Consider the following 12,306-nt stretch of genomic DNA (forward strand, 5'->3'; position numbering starts at 1 on the left):
TGATGTCAGGAAACCTCAAGCTGGCAGTGAACCTTTAGGGGAGAGGGAGCTTGGGGAATCAACCCTTTCCGGCTGGAGAATTTTTTTTTCCCCCACAGGAGCTCTTCTCTTTCCTAGAAAAGTGCTTCTTTTTAGGTTAATGCTCTGTCTTTGTAGCTAATATTTTAAATTTCTCAGATGGCTTCGACTCTTTACCCACCTGTTTTTGTGTAGCCACCTCTTTTTCAGTGTGGAAGATGGACATGTCCTGTTTTATGCTTTGTGGTGATTTAGCTGCCATTTGGGAGGTTGTCTTTCAGTGGTGGGGGAATCAGCCTCTTCCATCACCTCATGGCTGCCTTCCCTCCACCCTATCCCCTGCCACGTGGTGCCTATGAGCTTCATGGCAGAGAATGGTCACAGTGTTAGCTGCCATGTGCCTGGCTACCAGGCAGGACTCCCATTAGCCTGGTTCCTGCCTCTTCTTGTCACGTGGGAAAGGGTTGTAAATACTAGGATTGGGGGGATGTGGGGAAATCCTGGCTCACTGTAGCTCTGGTTTTAGGTTCAACAGTGGACCGACCTCAAGCCATGACAGTGGGTCCAATGCTAACTCTGGGGAGAATGGAGAACCCCACAGAAGAACAAACACTGCTAGGAAGGGAAAAGGAGGACACCCTGAATGGCATCTATGGAAACCTGAGTGCTGTCCTTATAAATATGCAAAGTCTATTCAAGAGAAATATATATGATCTTTACAAGGCCCAAATGAGTCTGAACATAGATTTGCTTTAAAATGCTTTATCAATTAGAGACCAGAGTTTTTCCTGATGACATTTATTTATCATAAATGTAATTATTCTTCTAAAACATATTAAAATAGAAAACATGTTCTTTTGATCAATTTATACAAAGAAAATACCAGTATAGTAATAAAAATACTGAAAATATATGAAAAGCACCAGAACATTAGAGAAATTACACTGGCAACAATTCTAGGAATATATTGGTCTTTTTGTTTTGTTTGTTTTTTTTTTTTGCAGTTGTACAATAAAGTGCTATTAGATCCAGTCAAAATTAGTGGCGAGATATAAAAAGTTATGGCGTCATTATGAAATTGGAATCACAATCCAATTAACTAGCAATCACATTTTTAGGCTACTTGCAGATCACTCTAATAATATTTCATTGATGTTTTCGTGGAAAATCTATTAATTTCTATTCCCAAGTGAAAAAAAAATCTAAATTTGTTCCTTGGTAAATTTGGTTACGAACAGCCTATGATGTGATTAAAAATAAAATTCTTAACTATAAAAAGACAAACTGTAGAGTACCAAAAATAATCATATAAATGTGACTAAATAAAATCAAAGGGATAGAGAATAAAAGCAAATGTAAATATGTATGATTAATCAAGACAAGTACAAAAGTTTAGATGCCTTTGATTTTATAGTTAGTTTCCAATAGTTCTAACTAGTCTTATTTAATAGACACAGAAACATGAACAAGATACATTGTTACATTCAATGATAAAAGACTGACCAGATGTAGAGCAAGAATGTTTTAGTGAGTCAACATGATTTTCATATGAAACGTTAAAGGGACACTGTTAGGCCAATAGGTTTCCAATCCTAACTATTTCCTCACCTACCTGCGAGGAACAAAACTATATGCAAATCGTTTGGGGTTAGATGATCTTAAAGCCAAAAATCTAACATAAACACTGTGACATACACAAGGAGCTACTGTGAATGATACTTAGGTAGGGCTGCAGTCAGTTTCACATCTGGAGCTGGTAAACTGAAACAGAAGAACCCAAGTTAAGACAGAACATCAGACCAGTGTCCTTTTAAGGTTTAATTTTCTAAGCCAATTTTGAAGGTACTCTATTATATCATTCTTCATAACTCAATTTATGAACCATCAACTTCTAAAGGTAAAAGCCGACAACATTATACTTCAAAAAAATAAATCCCCAACATAACACAATTAAAACTCAAAATTTATTTTACATGCCGCCTATTTTTTCTTTCATGTAAAGTAGATTTAATTTGAATCAACATGGACTGAATGATAACACAAACTAACTTCATTAGCCTCTGTTCCTGCACAGACTATCTTTTAGGAATTAGGAACCATACTGAATACTACTCTATCAATGGTGGAATAGCAAGTGAGTCAATTAACACTGGCGTGAAGGCTTTCTGTCTGTCACAAGTTCTATTTTTCATTCTTTAAACTCACAGCTGACACATGAGCATCTATATTTTATTTCACCCTTATAGGTACTACAGTTTTTTGTACATTTCTTTTTCATGGCTGATTTGCACATGGAACCGAAATGTAAACTAATTGTTACGCATCTCAGAAAACTACCTCTGAACAATTTTCTCTAACTCCTTTTGTCTAGAATGAGGGTGAAGATGGTACAATTTAAGGCCCATAAAAAGACTCCTTTGATCTGGAATGAGAGTGAAGTTGGTAAAACGTAGCATGAGGTCTTTACAATAAATTTAAGTAAAAGGTTCAGTGTCCAGCCACAGTAAACAACATGAAACTGTCTAAAAGACTGGAAAGTAGAAATTCTTGAAGAGATTTTCCTTCTGGACATTACTAAGAGAACTCAAAGAAATATCCAACTAAACAAAAGTTTCCCAAATTCTATCTAAATCGGTGTTCAGAAAAAAGCCCTAAATTTTTTAAATAAAAGATGGGCTGCTAAGGAACACTGATAAGAAACAAAGGCTAAAAGGAGGTTTGGCTTTAAATAGTTTTACACTCCAAAAGACTAGTGACTACGATCTGGAGGCAATTTTTGAAATTACAAAGTTATGACATAAATTATTCTGTATAAGTATGTTTTCTTTTTCAATATACATGTTCTTCTATATACATAGTATAGAAAAGCTAACAAGTCAGCTTGGCTATAATAATTGTCATAAAAAAAGCAGATTACAGTTTTTGGCTACAGCAACACATCTTATAGTTTTCAGTTCAGCTAATATATACATAATAAAAACAAACAAGCATTGAAAGTATTCAAACCAAAAGGAAAAAAAATAAATTATATTTAAACTATTAATTTACACATAGGATATATTTTACCTAACTAGCTACAATCAATTTCTTCAGCATTTTCAAGGCAGTTTTTTATGCTAACAGTTTATTTTCAAGACATCTATCTATTTCCCTCTGCCCCAGTGCTTCATATTTCCTTTTACGAAAACACAGATGTGCATCACTTTTAGGTTTCTAGTATGGAAGTTTTTAAGGAGCCATGTTTCCCTACTGGACATACTACTTCTTTAATGATATAACAAACAGAAGAAAGAGATGACAAAAGCAAGCAAGAGTGCTATTAAGGAAAGCAGCAGCTGTTGGAACCAGATACAACGCTGAACTTGTTCTTGAAGTTTCCTATTGCTTTCTAGCAAACGATTGAGCTAAAGAGGGAAAAAAAGGGATGAAAGACGTATTAATAAAACAGTACATGAATAAAATGTGAATGACAAACAGGAATATTAGAAATCCAACCATTTAAGGGATGGGGTTCATCTACTCTGAGAGGGTAGGAGGTGGAATGCGATGAGGAATTAGATTTACTTCCCAGACCTATGTTTGCTTACTCTCATTTTTCAAAGGACTCAATTTCTAGTTGAGAAATGGGCAAAGCAATCACCCCCTAGAGGTAAAGAAAACCTTGAATTACCATGGGCTACTCAGAAAGAGAGCTGCCATCATTCTTTCTGCCTCCAAATTTTAATGTACTATATGGTATTTTCTCCATTAGATTGGATTCTCTGATACTCCCCCAAAGCACCATGAGCTTTGTTACAGGGTCCCTATTCCAAATTTAAATAGCCAAAGTTTTAAAAAAGTTCGATCTCTAATATATTAATTCATCACTCACTATTTCTGATTTGGTTTTATTTCACTAAAGGAGGTAGCGTTTCTGTCATGTCCAAGTCAGCAGTTTTTCCTTACGTTAGTGGGACAAGAATGGATTTCTAATGTTGATTAGCATTAACGAATTTGATTTAGTTAGGAAGAAAGCAAGCTTACTTGTAGACAGAAGTCTTCACTGGTTTTATCTGACATGTGAAAAGCATTGTCTTTTAACGTAAGAGTGGTTGGTTTACTGCTCTCAACAATATGACATCTTAATCTATAAAAATCCAAAGGAAACATAACTTAAAAAATATATTTTTTAATAAAATTAAATGAAAAAAGTCACACAGAAGTATCTGAAACAGGTGAAAGTATCATTCCTTTCCCCAATTACACCTGGGGTATAACTCAGTAGGTATGTATCTTCTGGCTCGTTAAGGCATGCATAAATAATATACATCACAAATACTGCTCAACAACCCATGGTGGTCAATGGAAAGCCAGTAGAATTCATCTAGATATCTTCCAGTTTGAAGGTAATCACCCTTTCTAGACAGAAGAAGGATGTTTTACTTTGACCTTCAGTACCAAACCAGCATGCTTCCCTCTTTTGGTGAGGCAAGTCATCGAACCTCGACAGTTACAGAAGAGCAAGCCATTAGGAACTGATGAACAACTTACAAAACAAACTCCCTCCAATTTTATTGAGATTTTTTTTTTTTTTTACATGGGTAGGCACTGGGAAGTGAGCCTGGGTGTCTGGCATGGCAGGTGAGAACTCTGTGGCACTGAGCTACCATTCATTGCCCACCCCAAACTCCCTCCAATTTTGAGGGAGTTTTGTTAAGTACTTTAAATTAATCTTCAAATTAATTATACTAGTGTTTCTTAACCTTTTGAAATACTTCATAGCCATGGCCCTGCATTACAAAATGGCTGCCAGTAAAGGAAGCACACAAGATAGCCATACTATGCTGACAGATTTCAGGAATGCACAGCAGGGAGGACGAGACTTACAGGAAACAGGGCAAGAAAAGGAGGTCTGAGTTCTGACCAATCTGTTTCAGACAAGTTTCCTTGTGCCTCAATGTTACAAGAAGCTGCTAGAACTGAACCCCCCACGATAACCACCATTTCCCTTTTTTGGGGGACCATAAATTCCCAATGCTCCCTGAATATTATAGAATACCTGCTTTTATTTGACATTGCCAAATTCCTGAATTGTTATACTGTTTAATAAAGCTCTCATTTTTATTTGCAGCAGCAGTTCTTTTGACAATTTTGGCATCAGAAGAGGGATTCGAAGACATTTCTTCAGCCTCTGAGGTCTCTGCTGGACATGGGCACTGGTACCTGCCAAGCCCTTTAGAAGCCCCTTAGACTCTCCATCTCCTCCAGCCTCTTTGAGGGCTGAAGGTAAGTTTTCTTGGATTTTTCTGAGCTCTGCTTCCCTGGGTTAGTTCTTTGAGTATTGTTTTCAGTTTGTTACTCAAGTTTGGAGGTTTGATAATTATCTTTGTTTGCTGTCCTTGACATGGGTGCCAGCAGTTCAGAAAAGGCTTATGACTTCTCTTTGGGGACTCTGGCCCACTACATGCTCAAATACTATAGTGTTCGTTCATGTTTGTTTTTGAACCAATGGCAAAATTTCACCCCAGACAGTCTGTCTAATCAGTGACCAATTCAGGAATCCTTGTCATTAGATAAACTTATGTTTTTATGACCCCAATTGGAAAATTGTGGTCCTAAAATAAGAGAAGTATAATGGGGTGCGTATTTTGATCAGTATTTAGAAAACGGAAAACAGGTTTGAGATTCTAAAATTGCATACCTAAAACACAGTCTCAAAATTAACTCAAGCTAATTATGAACTAAAACCCCAAATGCATATTCAAAACTCCCAAGCGAATTTCTACTTCTACCACCTTTCTATCCTTCTTTGCCAGCTTACCCTTCTGAACCTACCACCTCTTCCTCTTATGTTACTATCAATAAACTTCCTTTCCCCTCTGAGCCCTATCTTCAAAAGTCTTTCAAGATAAAGCCTGCACAAAATAGCAACTCTGATGGCATTCAGAGACCTGACCAAATTACCTTCACCCCTTGGCCTAAGGCTGAACTCCAGGCCATAGCTTAAAGAACTCTCTAAACCAAAAATTTACCAAAGTGTTTTCCATTTTAATTCAGGCCTATCAACCTGCCTGCCTGACCTTTATCAACCTGCTCATATGTTGGATGGGTCCAGAAAAGCCAAAATTTGGATTAGAATAGAAAATGGAAAGTACCCAGAAAAAAAGATATAACCATTAAAGTAACTCCCCTCATCTAGGCTGAGCTACAATCATATCTGAGCAATTGCTAGATATCACTCCTAAGGCCTTTCTCTGAAAGATTGATTGGGCTAACGTCCAAGGCTACAAGCAGGGTAAAGATGACCCTATCTGTGATTTTCAAGAACGACTAGCAAAAACATCTGCCAAACTCTCTGGACTATCTGTAGATGAATCTGAAGCTTTTAATACTTTTTAAAATGCTTTTAATACTATTTATCAATGGGCTAAAGGCTGACTTTGTTACCTTAATAAAAGGCACAACTTGTCTGGGAAACAGTTTCAATTATCGAGCTGGCAAATGTAACTGAAGTGTAAGTTCATGCTCTAGAAACCAAAAAGGCTGCTAAACAAGCCAAGGTACTTGCTATACAATTATAACCATTGCAGGCCCCTCCTAAGCCTCCTATACCCCAAGACCTCCTGGGGTGCTGTTATTGCAAAAAACTGGGGCACTGAAAAAAGGACTGTTTTAAATTAAAAAGTAAATGTCATGACAACATTGCCAATCCACATCCTCCACCATGGAATGCCCACTGTCTGCCCTCTGGGTACTTTTGGGTTGCTTCCAACCCTTACACTTAACCAGCAAGGGGAAACAAATTAATTTTTAATGGAGAAATTTGCTGTTAATCCCTCCCTGTTGAAGAAATAGATATTGTGGGGCTCTCTAATAAAGTTCAAACTACTTCCAAATCAGCCCCATTCTTAGTATCCTAGAATGCACTCACAGAAGTGCATTCTTTCTTTGTTATACCACTCCAGTTAACCTATCAGGATGAGAGTTCCTAAGTAAATGGAAATGTCACCTCAAGTTTAATGAAAAAAAAAGGGGAGGGGGAGTAATTTTATTCCTACCCAACCCAGACTCCCCTTTCGACCAAGAAGAACTTGTATGTTACTTGCATACACTGAATCTAGAAACTGAATCCATCCTAGAACAACCAACAAATACTAATATCCTAGCCTCCATTTGGAGTTATGGCCCCACTGTCCTATAGATGTAAGAACAATGAAAAGTACAGAACCAATTTTAGTCCAAATAGACCCCTCCAAAACCCTCCCCAAACCAGTAGCCATTAGAGGTTTAACTCCCACTGTTCATATAGAAGTATTGACTAAAAAGAACCATAATTCTTTGCCCAAGCCCCTGCAATACTACCATTCTCTCTGTAAGAAAACCCAATGGGAAAGAATGGGGATTTGTCCAAGACCTAAGAGCAATAAATAAAATTCATTCTTCACCTTCCCTGTAGTCCCAAATCCTCATCTACTTCTATTCCAGACTCCCCCTGGGACTGCCCATTTCACTGTAGTTGACCTCTTTAGCACAACAGTCCACCTTAATAGCCCATATCTGTTCAGTTCAAATGGAATGAATTACAATATACCTGGACTGTTGTGCCTCAGGGCTTCATGGAATCCCTCAGTTACTTTTCTCAAACCCTTAAAAATGACTTGCAAGATATAATCTTTCCCTCACTTTCCACTCTTATACAATATATTGACGATCTCCTTATATGTTCTCCTGAAGAACAAGTATATCAGGGTGACTCCCTATATTCACTACAATAGCTAGTAGCTGGTAGGGAAAAACGCTAATTTGTGCAGTAAGAAGTCAATTATCTAGAGTATGTCCTCTCTAACCAGGGAACTCAGGTACCAAAAGAATCTATTCTTTACAAGACTTTTGCAAACTCCAAACAAAAAAAGCAACTGAGAGGATTCTTAGGTCTTGGTGGGTATTGTCAGAACTAGGCATCAATCTTTTGTCTTAAAGCTCAATCTGTCTATGAAGTCTGATACCTTTGCTTACTCTAAAATATTGTCCCCATGTCTTTCAGAAATCTTGCCGCTGACCTTTGAAGTAATCCATCTTCCCAGTGTTGCCTCAACTGGCCAAGTTCCATAACATATACCCTCCTCCGTGGGATATGACACTAGACCTTTCCAGCTATGATGGATGCCTACACTATTCCCCTAGCACCCTGGGACAGCACAATATCAATGAACAAAGAACTTGATGAAAAGGGGGAAGTATCAAAGGAACTCTACGTTGCTCTTCAGATCTTGGGTTACAAGATGGCTTCCCAACAAAGGAGGTGCACAACGTGGACATCTTATGCTGACAGTCAGACTTCAGGAATGCACAGCTTGGAGAATGAGACTTACAGGAAACAGCAAGAAAAAGAGGCCTAAGCTCTGACCAATCCATTTCAGACAAGTTTCCTTCTGCTTTGATGTTCCAATAAGCCACCAGAACAAAACTCACCTGACAAGCATCATTTCCCCCTTTTGGTGATTATAAATTCCCAATGCTCCCTGAATGCCTTGGAACACCCGCTTTTACTTGGTGTTGCCCAATTCTTGCATTGTTATATTGTTAATAAAGTGCTCTTCTTTCTACTCCCATAATTTTATCACTTTGATAAACACTTATCAAACCAATGGGAGCCTCACATCTATATCCCTGTCTTCCTCCTGAGGAAGGCTAATGCCTTACTACTGCTTTAGGTCCCTGCCCCTTTCTGCCTCCTCAGGATATTTCACTGTCAATTATCTTGTATATTTGACTTCTCCTGTGCCAATGATCCTTGCTCCTGATTTTAAAACATGCTCAAATATCTCCCATTACAAAACAACCCCTTCATCTATACCACATTTTACACCTTCCAAATACTCTTGGGTCCCTTTCCCCAAAACTTCCATTTTGACTACCATCTTTTCCTCAGCATCTGGGTCCTCTAGCATGTGGAATCCAAACTCCCTTCCCTAGGTGGTTCACAAAGCTCTCCTCAATGTCATCAATGACCATCAACACCAAAGAACTTGTTGACATCTGATGCTGCCGATCACTTCCTCCCTCATGAAATGTTCTCTTCCCTGGGTTTCAATGACAGTTGCAACAGAATTCAAGTACTGGATCTTTCTCCTCTATTTGGCCATTAACTATTTCTCTAGACTTGGTCAAACTTCTACCCTCTCTTGTTGAGACAACTGAAATAGAATTTGTGTCTCTAGTTCTATTCTCTTCCAGTCTATTACCTACAATGCAAACAGTGTGATCTTTTCAAAAGAAGTCCAAGCCCCGCTGGTTTTATGTTAATGGTCCCCAGCCTGCCTCTCCAACTTGTTTTCTCTTACCATGGGTCCCCTCACACGCTGGGTTCTAGTCACCTGCATTCTTTCAATTGCTTTTATGAATATTTCACTCAGCCACAACCATTACTAGGTTTCTCAGCTTCTCATCTATAAAATCAGAAATTAAGAATACCTACCTCATAGGGTTGTTCTGATGACTAAGGACAGGGATGGCCCACAGCATTGTTCAGGCTCAATACCACAATTTTACCTGCACTTACCTAGTCTCTCTTCCACACAGCCCCCAGAATAATACTTTTCAAGGGATAAGCAGGGTCACCTCACAGCTCAGCACCCTCTGAAGTCTGATGGTTGCTCATCTCCAGATCAAAAGGCCTCCCTCTGGTGATGATCTGGTTCTCTACTATTTCTCTGATCTCATCTCTCACCACTCTCCCCCCTTACTTGATTCAAGCTACAATGGCCTCCTGTTCCTCACACATGCCAAAAAGAATCCTTTTCCATTTACTGGTCCCTCTGCCAAGAAGCTCTTTTCCTTATTATGTGAAGACTTCTCTCATTTCCTTCAGGTTCTGCTCAAATGTCATCAGAGTGGCCAGTGACATTTTGGGCCAGGCAATTCTTTGGTATGGGTGGCTGTTCCATATCCCCAAGTTGTGGGATATTTAGCAGCACCCAGGGCATCAATGCCCTAGATGCCAGCAGCACCCATCCTCCCGCTGTGACAACCACAGATCTCCAGACACTGCCAAACTTGCCCCCAGTTGAAGACTGGTGCTACAAACAATCGGCTACTCCAATTAACAAAAGAAAACTGAACAAAACCACAACACATACCCTTTACCATTCTCCCCAATGCCCTTTCTAGTATGTATCTATGTATCATGTATCACTACCTAATGGATAAACACATATGCACATATATATACATATCTATACTGAACAGGTTTCCTTCCTCTTAAATGGGATCATGTCATACAGATTTTTCTGTGACTAGGTTTTTTTCTTTTTAATACCATATCACTATAAACTTTCCAGGTACACAGACTTACCTTACTTTCTGAATGGCAACAGGGTAGTACTCTTTGTATAGATATACGCAAATGAATTTCACTATTGCTTACTGATGATCATTTAAGCTCTTTCTTGCCAACTTTTCACTATTAGACAGTGCTACAACAAACCATTCTAGAACACAAGGTGAGCATTCCAACAAGTGCTAGGATAAAGATCTGCATTTGTGACTTTGCGATTTTGCTAGGATGCATATTCTTGCGCTGCTCTGCAAACAAGTTTTTGCTATTAGTTCTCTCCTTGAGAAACTCTAGGTCTCATTCATCTTGGCATACCCACAGCCTCATAGAGATTCCAATTCACGACAGACCCTCAAATGTCTGCCAAACACAAGAAGGAAGGGCCATCTGTAAAGCCTGTGTAGGTACATTTCTCTTTCTGATTCTTCCGACCACACATTCAAGAGTCTGTGAGACAAAAGCATACCTATGCTCCATCACTTTGTTTCTGGGAACTTCTTTCCAGAATTGAGCCAATTCTGCCGGGCCTGTGCCAGATGACTGTTCCATTTCTGCAGCCATTATCAGAAACCGATCTTGTGCAGAGACGGTTAAACCTGCATTCCAAAAGGGTAATTTATCACATAAACAGGAACCTTTAAAAGGAGCTGGGTATGTGGCTTAAGTTGTTATTCTAGAATATAATATTAAAGAGAAAGGAGAAAATGGATCTACCTTAAAAAAACGGAAACTTCTAAAAGTGATGAATAATTATTTTTTAGAAATTTAACTTCGTTTGTGATCATTTTAAATGGCTTTACTTATTAAAGAACAATTGAACTTTAAAGCTGAGAAGGGCTTTAGAGACCCATCTGACCATCTTGTTTTACTTATGAGAAAGCAGATTCATGGAGTGAGGGGAGGTGACTTACTAAAACTCTGCTAATTTCTAGAACCCAGCTTTCAACTCCTGACCCCATGTTCCACCTACTGCAGCCATCACACGACAACTCACCTCCATGGGGAGATACAATTATGTCAACAGATGCGCCAGGTTCACAGCTGCTGTTACTTGGCTTGACTCTGTATTTTTCTGGAGCGGTTGTTCTCACCTGTTTATAAACACAGTAATAACATAATAACCTTTATGCTTGTGTGTACGTGTGTGTGGAGGGGGGATGGCATAAAAAACAACTTTTTAAAACAGATCAGTAGTCAGTTATCAAAGGAGAAAGAGTTTACAAAGTGACCTTAGTGGTGGTTATGCATAGGATATGTTTTTCCCACCAACAATAAAAAGAATACCTTGATCTATTTTAAAAGATACTCACAAATTTCATTGTCACTTAGCCTTCCTCTTAAATAAAAAATTAATTCATCTGTTAATATTTATCCTGTTAACTACCAAAGTTTAATACAAATTAACAAAACTCAATGTATATCAGAATACATCTTATAATAGTATTTAGGAATTATAAAATAGTTAATAAGCAAAGCACATCCAGAATATCCTAGTAGCCAAATCTAGATGAAACAGAGGATTTAAAATGTCATAAGTAAAAACACTGCTTAATTTCAAAATGACCAATTTTTCAATTATGTCTAAAAACACTTTCCATGTCAAATTTTCACATGACATTATCTTTAAAATATTTACCTTAAATGCCACTATATTTTTAGTTACATTTGTTAACACCATTAAAGTTTTCTTCTCTCCAGATTCTGTAGTTCCAAAATACAATTCTTCTGCTGGGCTGTGTGTTGCAAAAACATAAGTCATGACTTAGAATAAATGACAAACTAATAAGTTTGAAGAAAAATATTTTGTTAATATTTTTTACGCCCATCTGTATAGATATTTCATCAAAAAAGATGACTACAACAGTTACTTAACACATTTTGTATTTTAACCTTACTGATTCAATACATGCTATTTAAAAAGTCGTATGGTTTTCCCCAAGATCAAAAGCAAAACAGGAAAGAAAAGGAAGAGA

The 12,306-nt window shown here is 38.0% G+C and overlaps 1 protein-coding gene across 3 annotated transcripts in view; it reads right to left on the bottom strand.

The window, feature by feature from the left end:
- Nucleotides 1–800: 800 nt before the first annotated feature.
- MOSPD2 (motile sperm domain containing 2) overlaps nt 801–12,306 on the bottom strand; it is a 72,326-nt gene continuing 60,820 nt past the window's right edge. The window contains exons 11-15 of one of the 3 annotated variants that reach the window (XM_077145317.1): nt 11,970–12,066; nt 11,328–11,424; nt 10,800–10,929; nt 4,042–4,144; nt 801–1,779 (exon numbers count right to left, since the gene is read on the bottom strand). In XM_077145317.1, coding sequence (XP_077001432.1) covers nt 1,738–1,779; nt 4,042–4,144; nt 10,800–10,929; nt 11,328–11,424; nt 11,970–12,066 — 469 coding nt within the window. In that variant the 3' untranslated portion in view covers nt 801–1,737. Of the gene's footprint in view, nt 3,423–4,041; nt 4,145–10,799; nt 10,930–11,327; nt 11,425–11,969; nt 12,067–12,306 lie in introns of all 3 variants that reach the window. The other 2 variants (XM_077145316.1, XM_077145318.1) reach the window with 2 other exon arrangements.

The sequence above is a fragment of the Tamandua tetradactyla genome, chromosome X (assembly GCF_023851605.1).
Source record: "Tamandua tetradactyla isolate mTamTet1 chromosome X, mTamTet1.pri, whole genome shotgun sequence".
NCBI classification, from domain to species: Eukaryota; Metazoa; Chordata; class Mammalia; order Pilosa; family Myrmecophagidae; genus Tamandua; species Tamandua tetradactyla.